The sequence below is a fragment of the Nanorana parkeri genome, unplaced genomic scaffold (assembly GCF_000935625.1).
Source record: "Nanorana parkeri isolate BGI_ZX_2015 unplaced genomic scaffold, ASM93562v1 scaffold229, whole genome shotgun sequence".
Lineage (NCBI taxonomy): Eukaryota > Metazoa > Chordata > Amphibia > Anura > Dicroglossidae > Nanorana > Nanorana parkeri.
In genome coordinates this window covers 115,698-136,120 of record NW_017306497.1, presented here as the reverse complement: position 1 = coordinate 136,120, position 20,423 = coordinate 115,698, and the positions used below count along the sequence as shown (strand labels likewise).

The following is a 20,423-nucleotide window of genomic DNA, read 5'->3' as shown; positions in this document are numbered from 1 at the left end:
AGTACTTGTACTTGTACTTGGGCCTGAAAAAGTGGCATCGGGACATCCCTAGTAATTATTATTATTACTATACAGGATTTATATAGCGCTAACAGTTTGCGCAGCGCTTTACAATATAAGGAAGACATTACAGTTACAATACAATACAAGATGGTAAGGAGGGCCCTGCCCCTGAGGGCTTACAATCTGAAAGAGGAGGGGGAAATGATACATAAGGAGGGAGCTGTGTGGGGATGAATTATTTGAGAATGTGAAGGTTCAGTGGTTAGGTCGAGGTGGGATAGGCTTCCCTGAAGAGATGAGTCTTTAGGGAACGCCTAAAGGCAGTCAAGGTGGGAGATAGACGGACAGGTTGGGGATATAGTAATAAAGGTTGGGGTTATAGTAATAAATGGCTATAGGCAAATGTCCACATCCAGGGTTGTACGCAAGTAGTGGAATAAACCCATGTGCATCCTCCTACAGTCATTTATTACTATGGGTGGCTGTACGTGGCAGTTGTGTGGAAATGCGCCCACGATTTATGTTATACGGCTTAATGCGCCCATGTACATGATGCCTAATGGTCAGAGCCAGTGTAAGGACCCAGGGCCGGCCTTTTGTGAGGGGGAGAGAAGCCGCCCCCAGGACGAGCTGTGTCGGCCGCACGGCGCCCTTGTTGCCATGGCGCCCTGTGCGGCCGCACTGCTCGCACACCCCTAAGGCCGGCCCTGTAAGGACCCATGTACACGTGGAGCTATAGATCACAAAAGTGTTGGGAATACCCAAAACACCTAGGTAGACATAAAAGAGTTGGAAATTTTGGTGGAGAGATCTCACTGTTGGAGCACTCAAGACATATAAAATGCCAGGGGCTGACTGATCCAGAAGGTGCCACCTATAGCTAAGATATCACTTTTGGACTGACCTGAACCCTTTATGGTTTCCTACATTTCTGAAGACTGCCAGTAGTGAGAGAGTGGTGTGAGAGAGTGGTGTGAGAGTTGCAAGAACAGCCACCTTCAGAATCCAACACTCAAGGAAGTGTTGACTGCTGAAGAATTTGATCTTGAAGAGAGGGAGTATTGTAGACACCACCGGAGTGGTAAAACAAATGCTTTTTTTAGTAGGGAACTGCTTTTGTTTTAGCGATAACCATGTTGCTTGTTAGAATACATATTACTGTGTTCATAGCAACAACTTCTGCAGTATACAATTTCGGTCACTAGATGGCAGTTTTTTTTAAGTTCTGTTATATATATATGGTAGATACTCTGTTGTATTGAAAAAGGTAGAAAATAAAGCTGTGGCTTCCGTCCTGTTTTCAAGCCATGTGCAGCATGCACACCAGACTGTGTGCTTGTGTTTCTCTGTGAGGCTGTGCAAGAAGTTCCAACATTGCTTTAAAGAAATCAGGACTGCATTATCCAGATGATACATTTTTAAGATCTAACAAATCATATCTAAGAAAGATCAAACCTGTATGTAGCCAGAATTGGTTTACCATAACAGAAGCGAGACACACCCAAAAATGAGCGTAAGCACCCAAAATGACCAAAGGTGGAATCAGGGAGAAGAACTACAGCATAAATATATTTTTGCTGGAGGTTCCTAGAGATATTACAAGCCAGAGGACTTGGTCAACCAGACTAAACTTAGAACTGTAAATACCACTGTGTGGACTGTCCCTTATAATCAGCCTTCATACTGCATTTAGATACTTTTCTTTGCCACTCTTAAAATAGAAAAGGTAGCAGAAAAACTTTGAGTGTTGATTTGTTAGATGCTAGAAAAGTGATTACTTTTCATTTTGACACCACAATAAAAAAAGTGGACTTGAACTTTCCAGTCCAAACAGCACAAATTCCGCAGACTGAAAATAAAGCCAGGAAGACCACAGGAATCTCCGTATCACAATAAAACAATCCATCATAGCTTTGACAGTAAGCATTTTTTTAAGGAAAGTGATTTATACAAGGTACAGTGGAAGGGAGCAGTTTCTATTACAAAAAAAATGATAAAGAAAAACAAAGTGTAGTGCTAGTTGCTTAGTAAGTGTCTAATGTTATGAATCCTGTACTGACAGTGCATAGTGTTATCACATGCCTAAATGACAGCTGCACCCATCCAATCAGTGACCAGCATACATTCCCCACTTTTGTCAAAATAACTCAAAAGTCTCATTAAAGGGTCAGTCTACACAGTCCTGATATTGCAGCTTTTGGTAGATACTGGAGAAGTAGGACATAATTGTTGATAATGCACCAAAAAAAAACTACAAAAATAAATATTGGCCCTAGAACTTGTGTAGCGCGATCAACGTTTTCATACGTAGGCGCACCCAACGCGTGTTTATGTTATGACGTGCGTGCTCGCGGGGGCAGGAGACTTTAAAAAAAATTCTATTACTATTACATTTATTTCATTTGATATTATTTTTAAAAACTGTTTTTTTTTTTTTTACTTTACTTTAATTGCTATCACATAAGGGGGCTTACAAGCCCCCCAAGACCCCTAGTATCACCTTTACACTCTAAATAAGCTTTTGAAGTGCAGATCGCACTTCAATAGCTTATTGCAGGCCTTCAGGAGTCCAGCAATGACAGCTATGGGACTAGAAGTGATGCAATACGTGTTGCTCCCGGTCCCATAGAACAGGGAGGAGATCGGTGATCGGACGTTCGCCACTCTCCCGAGCTTCCCGCCGACACCCGAGTTGCGCTGAAAAAATTTAGAGCCTGCTCTATTTTTTTTTCAGCTGAGGGCAGTGCAACGCAATGCACTGGTGGGAACTGCTCCCATTCACTTTCAGATGTCCTTGTGTTGGCATCCGTTGAAAAACGAATGCCAACACATTTGGTGTGAATGGGGCTTACAAACATTTTAATAGGTTTTTAAGCATTGAAAATAGAAAGAAGCAGTATACAGTATAAACGAAGGTAGTATGCAATTTGAAGTACACCATAGAAAACGATACAGTTGAGCTACAATTCCCTAATACTGTCAAATGTGAAATGTGACAGAAAAACTTAGAGAGAAGACAAGCAAAACAAGAACCAGGAAGAAGCCACTTACCTTTCAAGAAGCATAAGCCACCTTTGTTTCTCTTCCGGAGTACTGCAAAAAAAAAACAGACAAAACCGTACATGATAAATGAAGGAAACTTTCTACAGGGAATATATTACATTAAAAGCCTAACTGCAGAAAAACAGCTAACTCCACAGCCAATGCACATATTTCTATTTGTTCTACCTGCCAAACAAATCTGTAACTCTCTTCAGCCAGTCTTGTGATTCAGACAGCACAGCCAGGTCAGTGAGTAAACTGAAACCGTATACTAACTGGTAGTGGTGGGTTACCTCATTTAACACATCAACTCTCCTTTCACAGTAGATATTAAATAAACCCAAGAGAGTGTTATTATAAGGGAACAGAGTGGTGATAATAGCACACAGCAGTGGTAGGGGGTGAAATGTGTAACTGTAAGCTCTGGTTTGGGTCTGGGGGCTATTGTGGGTTTCTGCAAAACAACAAATAAAACAAGAATTATTATTTTTACTAATGCATTATAAAACTAATACAGCAAAGGAATATAAAACAGTATATATATATATATATATTTTTTTTTCTTTTTTTCTGCTATTTGTAAGCACTGCTGAAGCACACTCTGTAACCGCAGCATTACTGGAAGAAGATCAGTGCTCTCCATGGTGTTATTTAAGGAAACAATGTACTCCTGCCAGTTTTCCAGCAACAAGAAAGGACTCTTGATAAACATTTGGATTTTGTCACATATGTTCCTAAGCAGGTGTACTCTGCAATCAATCTCCAGCTGAAACTACAAGTTAAATATATTTGTAGAATTGTTTTGTGATTGTCAGTGCACGGTTTACGTGGCTACGGCACTTTATTCTAACTTTCAGAAGTGTACTTTGTGCTTACATAGACTCTGTACTAGCCATCTGATTTGATTTTACAAGTGGTCGTTTCAGTACTGTAAAGATTGTTACAGGGAAAACTCTACTTCTAACAAGTCTATTCACAAAAGGGTGAAGAGTTTGGAGAAGGCAGGAGAAGTGAACAATAGGCCAAAATTGCTGATTTGGAAAAAGTCTCCAATTCAGCTCACTTTCCAGTTCAGCTATTCTGGCCTAGATTGTTCTCTTCTCCTGCCTTCTACAAACTCTTCACCCTTTTATGAATAGACATGTAAGTGTTTCAATGGCAGGTCTGTAACCAGTTATAATGGGCTTAAAGGGCAACTATATTCAAAAATGAAAAATAAATATTTCTATACTGAATGACCCCTGCTGCATGCTGTGTTTCCTTTCTCCAACCCACTGCTGACTCCTGTAGTGATGCAGATGTTGGAGGCCAAAGAGACTTATGAAATATAAGTGTAAGTATTAGTGTTCTTTTGGAGTATAAGTGTTTTTTCTATAGCTGGGACCTTTATTCTAAATCTATTTTAAACCTTGCTTTAACCATGAATCGTATTATTATTATTATTATTATTATTATTATATTCCATACAAATATATAAGTGCATGGGCTTACTTTTGCAAAATTTCAATTTGCCCCCTTTATTTTGTTTTACTTATTTTGTCTGATTCTAAATTTGCAGCTTACAGTCAGGGGTCAAAGGTCAAATCTTAAACTCGACCAAAGAAAGAAATGCTCTCTCTCTCATCTGCATAATATTTTTGCATAGACCCAGATATAACCATTTCTTTTTAGACTACAATGAATTAAAAGTAAAATATGAAAAGAACAGTATAACCTCCAATGGATGCCCATCTGGTTTAATGCTACTTTAAGTTAATTTAAAAGGGAACTATGAGGTAAGTGTTTCCCCATAGTTTTCTTAAGGGTCACGGGAGGACATATACTAGCGTCCTCCCGTGACCCAAAGCTCAGTATATCGCGAGCTATGGCTTGCATTTTAATGAGATCGCCGCACCTGGGACGGATCCCGACAATGCTCTACCCGCCCCCTCCCCCGTCCGTTTCTCCAATCAGCGCTGGAGAATTGGAGAGGGGAGGGGCGGTAATCCCTGCGGGGAGCAGTGATTGTCAGTCACGGTTCTCTGGGGAAGAAGGGAGATGATCGAGAAGTGAGCGAGTGACGTTATGCGTGTGCTCACTTCCCGAACTATTGTGACAGTTTAATTGTCACACGTCGGCTCGAACTATGAGGATGAGTGATTTTCACTCACCTCATAGTTCTCCGTTAAGGTTAATTTAAGGTCCAAAGATAAGCAAACATAGCACCTTAAAGGCACCCCTTTTAAAATGGAACTCTAGCCAAGCAGTTTTTTCTAGTTTTGGGAAGAGTGTCGAAAGGTTAAAACTTTGGTCAATTTTTTTTGCTGTCTCCATTGGAAAGATTTCCCCTCACATCCTGGTCTGGAGACAAGTCCCTCCCTGGACATTTATCACTGAAACAGATGTAATTCTTGAAAAATCTCCCCATACTTCCTGTTCTTGTGACAGCTGTAAACATTTCAAATGATCATTCACTTTATTTCCTGTTGATAAGGGTCAGTGAAAACACAGACAGCAATAAAAACCTGGAAGAGTTTTTAACACACAGCCACTCTATCCAAAACTAGAAAATAGTTTTGGGTGGAGTTGAACTGAAAGCCCATGTGTAGTAGGCCTAGTACAGTGGTAAGTTGCCCCTTTTGTTTCCTTTGCTGAAGGGTCTTTGCCCAGCCAGGCACAGCCTTCTGAACAAACTGTGTTGCATTGACGGAGGGCACATTCCTCTGCTATAGCAGTTAAGCACCTCCCCAGTCTGTATTATTATAATTATTGTTATTATTAAAATAATCAACTACTAGAAAAGCAACATTGTTTTCTCTCCTCCAAATTCAAGTCCAGTGCTTAGTATGACCCCTGGATCACAGTTCTTCATTACGGAACAAGTCGATGGCTTTAATCGCTCGGAGGCCTTTGGATGAACTCTCAGTCATAAAACCTTGATCTACATAGCATATGTGGCTATTTTACTACAGGGTATTTTAGAAGATGAAAAGGCAATCAAGGCACGGAATAAGACACTTATGATAGCCGTCCAGTCATCATCGCTCCTAATATTTGTCCAATTCCTCATGAAGGATCAGTTAACCCTCCAACCCATTCCATTGTTATCCACCAAGTGTTGCACAATGCTCACGGTCTACTTTGGCCTTTCTCATTAAGTCTGGTGCTGTAAGGAAAGCCATTGGGAAAAGGGGAATGTTTAAACTCTCCTTTCTGCCATAAGGAAATTAAAAGTGCCTGCAGACCTCATAGATTGCTGTGCCAATCAAGGAACGCCTGTATGTACTTAGCCATGAGCTGGCCATGACACTCACCCCCCTGCATATCCTCACTAAGGTCCATTGGCCTGAATGGAATTATCCTGGGTGATCAAAATTGTTTTTATCCAGAAGAGGTTAGAGCTGGGGATATGAATATCTGCAAAGCACACCCCCTTCCCTTCTCTACAAAAATATACATATATACTAAAATATGGTAAATTCTGAGGATAAGACACATTACTGATTACTTTAATAATATCAGTTTTGTTAAGCACTGTTCAAACTTAAATCACATCTGTGAGGTAGGCGGCCCATGCCAGTAAAGCTGTTCCCCATCCATTGGCTAGCCACTTTCTGTCATAGGGTGACAATGCTCTTTCTTCTGGGAAATGACTGCAGTGTTGCTGCTGCTGTAGCTACTTATATGCTGGCATTGGTCATAGCCCTATCAGTGAATAGTAAGGCCTAGCTTTGCCCACAGCAAATTGCCCTATCTGCAGGAGCTTAGGAAATAATATAACATTAGGGATGCACTGAAAATAAATTTTTATACTGAATCTGAAAAGAAACATTTTGCCAGGCCAAAACTGAAACCATAAATTACTTTTTTCCACAACCTTTTAAAAAAGATTAAATTATTTTATTTTTAGTTATTCTTTTTTTTTATTTTACTGTCTGGGCTTTAGGGGAATATCAGGGGTCAAATCCCGCTCTCCGTTCTGACTCGCCTGTCACAAGAGAAACTGAGTGGGGTGGTGCAGGAGGAGAGCTCGGCCTCTTGTAACAGCTGACACCCACTCCTCCCCGCACCAATCCGCTCGGCATCCTGAGTGCTGTCTCCTCCCTGCACCGCCCTGCTGGACTTCCTGAAAGCTTCTCTTCTCACCGCTGGACTCTGGCAGCTGGATCCCCTGTGTCCGCTCTGATCCCGCTTTAATGCAAACACATAAAGTAACAGTAAAGTAACGTGTGTTAGCGCATCGGACAAATGTGAACCTGATTTTAAATCTTAGTTACTTTTAAGAATTTGTACTATGAGGTGAGTGGAAATCACTCATGTCATAGTTCTCCTTAAATGTCTATGGCCTGTCCACAGGTTCACTTGAACTTGTACCATCATCAGCGGCACAGATTGCACTTTTAGTCATTAGCAGATCTGTCTGTGGATATCATATTTCTCTCCAGGTCAAGGATGAAAATAAGCTGTACATTAAAAATGGGAGGCATGTAATGCACAAAATGCGGTGAGTGTTTAAAAGACAGCAATAATTCCCCAGCTCCCTTTAAGATGAAGAAATAAAAATTATTATAATTAATAATAATAGAATTTTCAAAACAGAGCCGGGGTCTCTTGGAACAGCACGGCAGCCAGTGAGTCATTTAACAAGTACTCATATTCAGTGCAGTTCATCCAACATGCAGCTGCCGCCAAAATATTGTTTATCAGGAGAATATTACCACGCAAATGTCTCTAAAATTTACACAAATAAATTCTTAAAATATCTAATTGGTTACACTTCATGTATTGGTCATACATTTTTCTAAGGTACAGAAAAGCTAATCCAGTCATTTATTTGACAACTACAAATGTATATCACATTCCTGAATGTATGTAAGAATTGATATTTATTTAGAGAGAATGTAAGGGTCTATTTCCAGAACAGTAAAGGACTGGGCAAGGAAAGCGTTTGTTAAAAATTAAATATAACGCATATAACGCAGGCCATTTGGTAAATTAATATGAACCTGTCAAGGCTAATCTTCACTATAGTCAATAGATCTCAGACTTGGCTGACTTGGTCTCAGATTTACTAAATTGCCCTATAGTTGCTTACATTCCTCTTGAAGTAGACTCTTCAGTAACTTTACATGTCTGCATGGATAAATTCCTCAGCATAATTTGAAAAAAGAATCTTTGCCTGAACTCCAGCCTTCTCTTCAGTCTTACACAGCTGTACAGGCTCCTCTTCTGGACTGAAATTGCTTATTCTGATTTCACTGCATACTGTGAGCTTCCCACTGTGTGCATCAGACATTGCATCCCCACTGAGAGCCCACACTGTGAGCTTCCCACATTGTGCATCAGACATTGCAGCCCCTCTGTGAGCCCACACTATGAGCTTCCCACATTGTGCATCAGACATTGCAGCCCGTCTTATTTTCTGGTTGGGAGACAGTCAGGATGATCTAGCTCTTTCCTTCCCAGTCTTCCTGTTCCTGGTCTGCACCCTTATTTATTGATTTCCAGCTCTTTCAATTATGGAGACTCATCATCACATTTGGGTGTTACCTAGGGCAATGTACATACAAATGTAACACACCTAGGAATGACCACTCCTCCAGATGTACATTCACCCATCAAGACATTTTTATATTTGCATAACTCCTTTTAAGAGCAAGCCCACTGCTTGTATCAGGGCTGGGGGCTCCTGCAAGGAGTTTTCAGGAAGCTACAGTATGTACAGCTTCCTGCTGCCTTCTCAGCAGTCTTGATCTGCCTGCATTGCATAGAGAAACACAGATGGTAAGTTTTCTAAAGGTAAAAACAATAGGCAGCTGCAACCTAAATGACTCATCCATCATTTGGGGCACTGTACCTCCATACCAGCCTGTTTGTTTGTCTCAGTTCAATAACTAGCCGTGTTGCTTGGCAAGGTTCAGATTGCCACTTACCAAGTGCTACTTACGTTTCATTCATAAGGATCAATTCTCAAAGCTTTACACAAGGATACGGAGCTTTATTTTTAGCCATGTGACTGTAATTTTCAAATCTCATTTTTGAAAACAAGGATCCTTATCATGGTGTTTTAGCCTTGTGAATCAAGTCCACAGTGTAAAAATGGCCAAAGGCAGTTCTAACAATAATGCACCTACCTCTCAATCACAAAGTTGACACACCCGGATTAGTATATTTATTTTTATAAATGTGACAGGTATTTTCTGCTAGGTCCAACGAGAATTAAAAATGACAGTCATGTGACTAAATTAGAGAGCCTTATTCTTCTGAAAAAACTTTGTGAATTTAGCCTGATTACTAAAAAAGCAGTAAAATCAAGATGATTCTATAGCAACCAATGTACTGTTCGTCTTTACATTGGTCTCCAGCTCTTTCCAGGGGATTCCAAGAAATTCCCCAGCCAGCTAAATTCTATACTCCCACCATTATGTTCTAGGTTTGCCCTGCTATCTTGTCCGAGTAGAACATGCCTGGTGGAGCTAGCATATAAGATACACATGCTATCTCATGTGTCAGCTCTTGGTTCCAAGGAGCACTGGCTTTGCGGGGGTATCATGTTCCCCACCCTGTCATGCAAGTCCAGCATTTCCAAAGAAAGCCCACTGCCTGCACCAGAGACATATTTGTTTCAGCCATTGCAGCTTGTTTCCTCTAAATCAAATATCAGATTGACTGCCCATACCTGAATGTGGCAACGCAGTTGGTGATTGGCCAGCCAATGACGAATGACCTCTCTGGGTAGGTGCTACCTTCACAGACTTCCTCCATGTATGACGCTGTCCACATCTCACTGACTCGCACATGGTGCTTCAGTTTATAGTGGGATGGGGATCTACAAACAATAAAGGCATACGTTAGCAAAAAATATTGTTAATAACAACTGCAGACCAAGAAGAATTGCCAGTGTGTGCCTGTAAATTATTTGAATATCTGTACAATCTGTTGGTTTTATCAATGTCATGCAAGCTATGCAGGAATAAGAATGTGAAACTGTACTATTAAGCTGTTATAAAAGCTTAAGTGCTTTACCTCCCAAGGATGGGGGTGTATATACTGTTATTCTCTTTTAGAGCAGAAATATTCATCCAGTGTAAGGCTGTAGGTAAAGGCATACCTGTTCCTTGCCTGAGCTCAGTGCTCAGTACAAGGTTATCACGCTCTAAAAATAGTGCACCTACTTTATAAAAGGCTGAATTCACAATGCTAACACTCCAGATGTATACTTATTTTATTAAATGTGACAGTTATTTGTAGCTAAGTCCAATGAGATTTGAAAGTAATAGTCACATGGCTAAATGTCATGTCATGCAATCTATGCAGGAATGCATTTGTAAGAATACGAATCTTCACACTTAAGTTGCTATAATAGTGCAGCTGTACCCCCTGAGGTAAAGCTGACACCAGTGCTTTTTTCCCCAGTAGCCCTCTCTGATCACTAACACAAGGACATTCTTCCTTCCACAGTCACAGGCATTTTTTCTCATAATGATCACCAACAATAGACTTTATTTTGTTTACAGAATGCTTTACATATTTACAGTCCCTGTCCTCAAGAAGCTTACAATCTAAAGTTCCTATCTCACATACTAGGGCCAATTTACCTTTTAACACACACAAGCACAAAGAGAACATCAATCTGGTTGAGATTTGAACTGAGGATGTTGGTACTGCAAGGCAGGAGTGCTACCACTAAGCCACTGAGCTTCCCTTCTGTTAGTTGGGCATTTTCCCCTACCCAATGACCACTGATGTTGGGCACTTTTTTTTAACCAAAGATGCTGGGGCATTTTACTATTGCTAGGTTCTCAGCTATGAGTAGCAGGGTGTTGAAAATGTACATCTTTATAGTATTTAAACTACCTTGATGAGTGAATATTCTCTGCTTCTGTCTATTACTTATAAAAACCTGATGAAAAAAAACCAGCAGAACATGTTCAGAAAGAGCAGAAATTCAGCCCCGTTCCACAGATTATCTAACAGGTCAGCTGCATCTCTGCTGGGGAAGAGTGGATTATGTCCAGCACAAGAACACGCAGTGACTTCCTTTAATTCCAAAGGTCTTGTTTACTATATTAGGTTTATAAATAGAGATTAAGTCCAACAGTCACATCATACCCTTTGCCCATAAACATGCTGCATTCTTCAGCTAGAACTGTCAGCTGTAACACACTATATATGTATAACATCCCTTTGTGTATCCATCATGATCTCTAACTTTGTAGCAATGTACTGTTTGTGAAAACTATAATAATTATTTGTATAACATCTTGTGTCTTATGATGCCTCCATGATACACTGTTTACAAAGTATGCTGGACTTTCTAGTAAGAAAGCCTAGCACTGCTTCCTTTTTGGACAATCTCTACAAACTGAGTAAGACTCTCCCATCACTGCTTTTATCTTTAGCACTATCATCAAAGGGTCAGACTACCAAAAAGTGGTATTTTAAATATATGTGCAACTTGCAGGCTAGGTCAGACTCTTGCATTTTATATGTCTTGGATACTTTAATCATAAGATTTTCCTGCCATCAATACCAACTCTCTTTCTGTACACATTGGATCTTTGTATGTTGCTAACCACCTTTGTGTGTTTCCGTCCACCTTGGTATGTTCCAAATTCTCCTTTTGTTGCATTTCCCATAACACAAAACACATTCAAGATCACACAGGGAGAGTGGGAACCCCCCAGAAGGGCCGAACAGATGCACAGTCCAACAGCCTCAGCAGTAGATGTCTCTTCAAAAGAGTTCTTAAGAAGTATTTGAAACTGTTAATTAGTTTAACTCTCCAGCATGTAATGAAAACTAAAATATCACTATTGGATGGACTAACAGTTTAAATCCCAACTCCAACCAGGATAGAGTGGGGAAAGGCTACAACCTTTGGCAGTTTTAGATTGAGGAAATTATATCTCACTGTCATGACGGAAAGTTACGGGAAATCTTTCTACCGGGAATACAGAGAGAGGGGAGACGGAAGGTGAGAATTTTTGACAATATTTTTAGCTATCTGTGACTTCTTGTTCTAGTGACAACTAGACTGCCAATTTCATTTCCTAGGGACATGAAGTAAGAGAAAATCTCTTAAATTGGAACACACAAAGTACTAACAAAAATTACATAAATGTTATCCTGTTCTATCCAAAGCAAAAAAAAAAATCGTTATTTCTAAAAGTGTATCTAAAGACAAAATGAAACATTTTATATATTGCAGCTTACCAGTCCTTAGATTGGTAGCTGCATTAGTTTTCTTTTTTCAGAGTGTCTTATTTTTCACCCGGTGACCCTGCCAGTAACCCATGTCACAAGAGTGCCGCTCACACACCGGACTATATCTATGGAGAAGAAACATTGTCATCCTGGGACAGGACTACAGAATACTTCCTCCCCATATACATAACAGTGCATCGGAAGTTATGAGCTCACCGGACTTTTAACAGAATCATTAAGTAATTTTGTGCACTTTTGTGAACAGATTTAACAAAAAGATTTCAATTGTATATTTAACAAACAAAAAGAGAGAAAATAAAGTTTGCTGTTAGGGTTTACATACATTTTAATGCATGTAGTGGTACATGACAGTGGTACATGAGTGACAAAAGGTTGGGAAACGTTGTTTGACAATAATAGATGTGAGTTCTCACTAATAACATGATAATTTCCTTTATATAATTTGGATTTTATAATGGCGGCGCTGGAAAGATTTTACCCAAGGCTTAATTGTTCATTTTCCTGATTGTTCCCATTAGAGAAGACAAACTACACAAAACACATCCACTTCCTGAAAAACAAATGATCTGGATGCAGCTTTCCTACATAATAAGGGAAAGCTGGCTTGCCAGCATTGTATTACCAACCTCCATCCCCCTCCATGTAATCACAGCGATGACCTAACAAGCTACGACAACAATGAATTTCATTTACAACATTACATTTTAATACACACTGTATGTTGGGAACTTTGGTTCCTTTTCAGATAAAATAATACAGTTTAGGTTATTTAATAATTGTGTTAATGTTTGACAGTTTATAGAGAACTGTCTGATCTGGTTCTATATTGGTCAGTGACTACAATGAGCAGAGGCATAATAATCCCAAAAAAGAAAAAAGTGGAAGTTTTCCTCATATAAACAAATCAAACTCCAGCTGTCATTTATCTAGTCCAAGCTGGAAGTTTGATAAAAGTTAGTCGCGGGCAATGTTCCTTTGTTGAATAAATCAAAAACCAACTTGTGTTTGTTCCATCCAAGATGACAGGGCATCAAAAACAAAAGATTTGTTAAAACATTTATATCTCATGTATAATTGTAAATTTCAGCCTGATTTTAAAAAAAATTCTTATTGTTAAAGTGATACTTCTCAATGTTTTTTCATTTTTTTTTTACCACCAACTCAAAAGCCCTTACAATCTGAGCACGGAACCAAAATTAACAACTGTTTAAAGAGTTGGGCATTGTGGTTCCTTCCACCACCCCATGTCCTGTAGTAATGTAACGGTAAATGCAAGACACCACATAGCACTAGGAAAGGGGAGACACCAGCGTCCAAAACCCCCGGAAGAGAAGATTGGTGTACTGCTTGTTTGTTTTGCAGGGATGCCTTTAGTAATCCTGTCATGCGGTAGAATGAGTGCTGGTTCGTGGAGAGACTAGCGCTCATTGAGTTACTGCTGTTGCTGGGTCCCTCGGGGTCCGAGGCAGACCCCTTAACAGCAGATTAGGTGGTCACAGCCCTGTGATCACAGAGATAGCTGACTGCTGTGATCACTGTGCCGTGACAGCCACAAAGCCAGCAGCAGCTCACTGTGTTGAGCAGCTGTGAGCCGGCTGTGTTAGAAACTGATACAAAGTAACTCTGAGGAGAATATGGTATTCTCCTCAGAGATACTAATTATCAAAGCCCCTGTAAATAACAAAATAACCCCTTGGTGCCCCCTAGTTAAAAAATATTTTAAAAAATAATAATATACAAATAAAACAAAATTATAAAAAAATTATAAGAAAATATAGCGCAGAGGAGGCTATTAAAGATAGGAGACAAACATACCACTGAAATTGTTACCATGCCACCATACTAAAATTGATTCCTAACTCATTATAGGGACAGCCCTGATCATCAAGAGGAAGGCACAGCCATATCCAGTCTACTGAAAATGTGTTTTATTTCTGTCTGTGTCTCCGTTAGAGCAGGAAGTGAATGGAATTCTGCCCATTAGGGACGCATGTAGCAATAAAATCCTGACAGAGCCTCCAACTCTTTCCCGCTCTATCTAAAACTAAACAAAATGTTAGGCTGTAGTTGGGGAGTATCTTAACTATAGGTCAAGCTATGATGGATCCAGAAATTTCTCGGATAATCTTTAACATAGCATTGGCACCGCATTTTGTACGGTAACTTCCATGTAAAGTAAAATGATAAAATATGAAATCATGGGACTTGTTGTACTCACTTTGACTTTGCAATAATGAGGATGTCAGTGAAGAGGAAGAGGTGGCGGTCCTGGGTCTGTAGTCCAGTCTTCAGCTGAACGTGACTGTGTGTTATGAAGTTTCGACTGGGGCAGATGAATGCCTGGACAAGAGGGCATGATTCTGGACTGACAGGTGAGAAACAGCCATCCCTATACAAATACAAGAAACACAATTCAGTGAACCTAGCACTCATATATGCTGAGATAAGCAGACTTATACATTTAAATATAGACATAAAAGCAAGACCAGTTCTGCTATGAGAACTTGTTTCAGGGGGCACCTTCTAGGAATTGGAAGAGTTAGGGTTCAACCGTTGTCTCATGCTTCTATAGCCACCTCGAAATGCAAAAACGTCACCCCCAATGTCCATAATAGACAAAAATGGCAGTAGTGAAGATGTTAGTATTTCTTGTTAGTGGAAGTGAGAATTATCTCAGGGGCTGAGGGTGTAGTATGGTAACTGCTTCTTCTACTGATACAGGATATAAGATAACACTCCCATATAAAAGGGAAGATCTAGGCTTTATGCTACTTATTGGAAGAATCAGTTATGCAGAATGTTAATAAACGTTATCCAAAAATGCAGGATAAAACAAGACATAAACACTTGGTAAATAAATGTCACCACCATTTTAATAAAAACATACAGCATTTGTAGACCATGGTATCTATCAATCAATGGAATGCATGTCTTCCAATATTTAACATAACATTTATAGAGCTTAATAACCCACACCCAAAAAAGGGTGGAGAATGAAGGCTTAAATAATTCGATGAGTTGCCTTTTCTTTTATGTAGTTATAAAAGACTTAGGCTTTGCCTGAGTGGAGGACCTAAGGAAGGAAGGTCAGTGCATTCAAATCTGTTCCCACCAATGCTTTCAAAAGGACATGTGCGTTTTTTTAAAAACCACTAACACGTTTTTTGATGTGATGCGATAAAGGTTTACGCATGTTTTACATTTATTTCTCCTCCTTTTTTGTTTTTCAATTTCCGCCCTGCAAACATGTAAATATGCTTTTCTAAATTGGCCCTCATATGTGTGCATGTGCGATAGGGACCTTAGATTGTAAGCTCCTTGAGGTCAGTGACAGATGTGAATGTGCACGACATAAATCGCCGCGTAAATTATCTGCGCTATATAAATACATTTTCAGAAAGCACATTTATTAAATGAATATTGCATTTTTAGCTCTTTTTAGTGCATTTTCAATGCATTACCATTGACAATAATGTAATGCATTTTTCCAAGAACCAGATTCATTAATCAGTACAACACAATGATTTGAACAGACCTGAACATGTGAGACCGACCCTGTGAGCTTTAGGCACATATACAATTATAGACCATACCTAAGTTTTATATGGTGGTATATACTGCCATGTAAATTGGATAGGAGGGTGGTTAGTCAGCCTCAGGTTCCAAGAAGCCAATAATTTCTGTGAAAGAACATGACCTTCCCTAAAGGATAGTCTGCATGTAACAGTCTTCACAATGCTTAGGTGTGATGTTCCAGACACTCAACACTCTCACACAGTCTGACTAGGTGTGAACCATCAACAAGTGTCCAGCTGCAGGAAGATACTATTTTCTAGTCCTAGCCAACATCCATTTAAAATGTTTTTGGGAATGTAGGACAGCATAGACTAGTTAAATGAAATGAAGCCATGTTATCATTATGACTGGCTGTCTAACTATCCACATAAACAACTACGCATACAATAAACCCACAAAAATCATAAAAATAACTGTCTAATGACATGAACAGTAATGTGCAAAGATGCGCTGCTAGTGAATGACATTGGAAAGTCAGCAGTCTGTACTTCCTGGAATAAACAGCAGAAACAAACAAATATGTGAATAATACAGTCAATCGATATTGCATTTTCAATCCATAACATATTTCTTTCCATTTTTCTATTATCCTGTTATTTTTAAAGCCTATGTCCAGTTTAAAAATAATACCCTTGCAGAGCGGGTAACTGCTCATTCTTGTCTAGGGGACTTTTGCAAAGCACTTTCACTTCCCTGATCCCCAAAGCCATAGACTCCAAGACCGGTGCCTACAGCCTCTTCCCCCCTCTGCTCTCGGAGGCCCGCTGATGTCATCATGTCTAATGCAGGGCCCATCTGCATTATATGAGGTCTCTGGGGGACACTCCACAAGCTGGAGCAGAGGCGACAGAGGTGAGCATCGACCGCCAGTAAGTAAAAGTCTTCTGCACCATTCCCCTAGATATAAATGAGCAATTACCCTTGCTGTGTGGGGTAGCCCCACTGCAAGAGTAGTTTTTTTTTACTTAGAGGTAGAATTTAATTATTTCCCCTTCTCATGATACATTGTTTTGCTGTCTTTTTTATGCTCCTGGTTGCAATGTGTATACACATAGAGCCCCAGTGTGCAGATAGCAAATAGCTGCTGGAATTACATTAGAGTAAACCTGTCATAAGAGAAATATGGAAGCTGCCATTGCTGACCTCCTTCTAAGCCCCACCAGCATGCATCATGGTAATGCCCCAGGGTTGGATCTATGACACCCTGCAGTCACAGGAAACGGGTTGAATGACACTGGGCATCACTCCACCTGACCACCACCAGACCATGGAGAAGTGAGTCTTCAGGAACCAGCAAAGTAGGTACTGCAGCTAGAGCTGCATTTATTATTTAGAAAAACTTTGGGCAAAGTAATTTTTAATAAAAAATACAAACTGGAATTGGGCTTAATATAATGTTATATTTTCTGAGTCACTAACCTGATACCCGTGCAGAAAAAGTCAGAAGTCCTTATCTGCATGTTTGTTCCAGTTCAGTAATTTAAAATACCGTCAGCATGACAGCCAGGCAACTAGCATGTTCAAAGGGAGAGGTCAGCGATGGCAGCCTCCTTGTTTCTCTTATAAACGGTTTGCTTTAACGTTAGGCCAGGTTCACACCTGGGCGTTTTACAGCGCGTTCCTACGGGTTGTAAAACGACCAACATGTGAAAACCAATGATTGCCTATGGGCATGGTTCCCACCGGGGCGTTTTACAGCGTGTATTTTTGAGCGTATTTGCCGCGCGTATCCATTAGGACACAGCCGGATAGCCTTCGGAAACGCGCGTTTGTCATGCGTTTCTTTTACCGCAAATTGCGGTAAAAACGCGAGGCACGGCGAACGCGCATATTCCGTACGCCTAGGTGTGAACCCAGCCTTATAGACACTGCTAGTCATACAAAGTGCAGCTCACAGGAGTCTTCAGAAAGAAGCGTTGTATGCGGGAAAGTATCATTTACATCACAGCCCACCAACATGTCAATGAAAGAATGAAAATTGTAAGTACCCATTCTTATATGTAAAATGCTGAGACATATTGAAAACTGACCATTGGCATCATTTAAGTGATTGATCTATATTGTTTTCATATCTCAAGGTGCAAAGGTGAACACACACTTTAACTCGACTCATGAAAGTAAAATGAATAAAATTGCCCCAGCAGTGAACACTGTCTACATGGCAAATCCTTTCTCTGTGCAGCCCAGTTCAGTCAGTGTCTGCCTTGCAGTATGACACTTTACCGAAAATCCTAACCCGTCCTGAAACATGCTGACCTGCGCAAGAACTCAACGGCTGCCCAAACTTCTCCCCTGACACATGAAACATCACACTGCTTAACTGCAGTGAGAAAGATGCTGGAGATTTAATTGTGTCAATCACCTTTGCCATTCCCACTGTTCATCTCTTTATGTAAAAAAGGATTGTGGGTAATTAAAATTTTTTAAAGGTATAATAAATGTTGCATTGTGTTCCATAAATAGATATACAGTATGGATGCAAATAGTGTATTTAAAATTGCCTCTCTACATTTACTCTTCCTCATCACCTTTATAAATAAGAATATCAAAGCTTACTATTCTCTGGGCTTAGCTCCGCAGGCATAGACTATTGCCCAAGCTGGAGAAGTTGAGGCCATGGGAGGCAGTTTTAGAGGGCTCCCCATTAACAATTAAATGGGTGTTCAAGTTAAAATAAACACCTTGTGCTTTCTGCTTTGGGAGGGTTTTAGATTTAAAATGTAACCATGGTGACAGGTTCATAAAAAAGAGCAATTGTAGAATCCTGGTTTCTTGCATTGTTTCCACAGAATACCTTTAACATGAACAAGCAGATGGGACTTTTAAGCTCCAATTAAGATCAAACCCATATACAAAAACATGTAAAGCAACTGTTTTATTCATACAGATCAAAACTAAAGTATATAAAGTAAAAAGGCAAAAGCCGATTTTTCAATGAAGTAGTCAATCTCACAATCAGCAGGCACAGGAGGAATCGAGCATTTTCCCTCATTAGGCCCCCGGAAAAGAAATGCTGTAGTCGCCAGGTAAATAAAATGCTTCTAGGAAAGAATGTAGCATCTTGTCACCCATGTGTGGGTGATGCTAGAGCGGGTCTTAGCTTATGTGACCAATGTGACTATGCAGGTTTTTTTTGCTAATTAATATTCAAGGGTGACAGTGACACTGGGGCCAGCAGTACCCGTTTCCTTATCACATAGCCCTGGACTTTTGTCTGTGCATTGTGTGATCCCTTCAGATTATTGATAGGGTAAGCGAGAAGCTGAAATCAGTGCATCCAGGGAGCTCTAAGTCCTAAGGGAGAGGGTAAAGGACCAGTTACAATGACTGTAGCCTCTTCCCCATTACTGATTTAACATGCCTACACTGTGTCTGTGTTGAGGAGACAATCTTGGTAGAGGTCGTGCTTTGTTACGTTTATCAGTGCTGTCCCCCTGATGACTTGTGCTCTGATGGTTGGTGGGGGAATAATCATGAAGCAGCAGCAGCAGAAGTAGAGGATCCACAGAATGGATGAAGCAAAGGCAAGGAGATTGTAGCACTGCAGGTCCTCAAGGTCCAGCTTTCTCCCCAGCAATGAGAACAATGATCAGGACAGTAGCGACATCACCAAACCACACTCTACAATTGGAGAGGAAACTCACCCAATAATTTCTGATACCTCTCACGGACTCTGACCACCTGGCTCTACCTGAAACAAAACTACCTATTCAAGGGAATGTGCCCTTGTGATACTAACTTGTAAGAGGAGCCTTCAAGGGAAGCAGCTATATTTAACATCTAGCAAAACAGCAGCGTTGTTAATGTACTTGTTCAGCTTCACGATAACTGACATAAGGGACCTAAAACTAGCACACATGCCAGTGTTTAAAGGGGGCAGCTGCCATTGGGGGGAGGAATTATAAAATAAATAGGATCTGGTGTGGCAACTTCTTTTTCTCAACATGTCAGAGCTGAGATGCAGCCAAAAAGAAAACGTAGGTTCTGGTTCATATTTTCACCTATTTTTCAGAAACATTTGTAACATCGGCTGTGAGCCAGCCAGGGAAAAGTTAATTGACAATCTGCGTAAACATTTTAGCTACAGTATACAGTGAGAAAGGAAGATCCCATGCTTAATGTATATATCTGTAAAGCAAGGATTCAGAAAGCCCCTGTGTGATCTCCTTGGAAACTCTGCATCCCTAAAAATAAGCAGATTAGTGTGAAATCCTTACTTAGCCCCAAGACAGATGTGTGTGTGTCAAACTTCAAAAAATCTTTAAAAGGGGTAAAATTTCAGAACTCTCATCTCATGCAGTGCACAATCATCTAATCATTGATAAAAGTTTGATGGAGCAAAAGACAAGTTGTTTGACTCCACACGTGCTAGCTTTATGAAAAAACATGGGATATTCCATGGTGCTAATGGTTCTGGTAGGCACAGAATCAGTGTTGGTTGTTCATGAACAACAGACAAACAAGATTACTCTCACTTTTGGATCCAAAAACTGATCTTATTTTATATAAAACAGAGTTATTTTATCTAAAATACAATTTTGTTGATACTTTAGGGGTCCAATGGGGTCCAATCGATGTTTGGGGGGGGGGGGGGG

At 40.1% G+C, this 20,423-nt stretch overlaps 1 protein-coding gene across 1 annotated transcript in view; it reads right to left on the bottom strand.

Annotated features, from left to right (window-relative positions):
* Positions 1 to 20,423, bottom strand: part of ARHGAP20 (Rho GTPase activating protein 20) — a 106,530-nt gene that overhangs the window by 42,505 nt on the left and 43,602 nt on the right. Inside the window, exons 3-5 of the mRNA XM_018556242.1 lie at positions 14,471 to 14,641; positions 9,704 to 9,853; positions 3,055 to 3,096 (exon numbers count right to left, since the gene is read on the bottom strand). Of these exons, the coding sequence (XP_018411744.1) occupies positions 3,055 to 3,096; positions 9,704 to 9,853; positions 14,471 to 14,641 (363 nt within the window). The remainder of the gene's footprint in view (positions 1 to 3,054; positions 3,097 to 9,703; positions 9,854 to 14,470; positions 14,642 to 20,423) is intronic.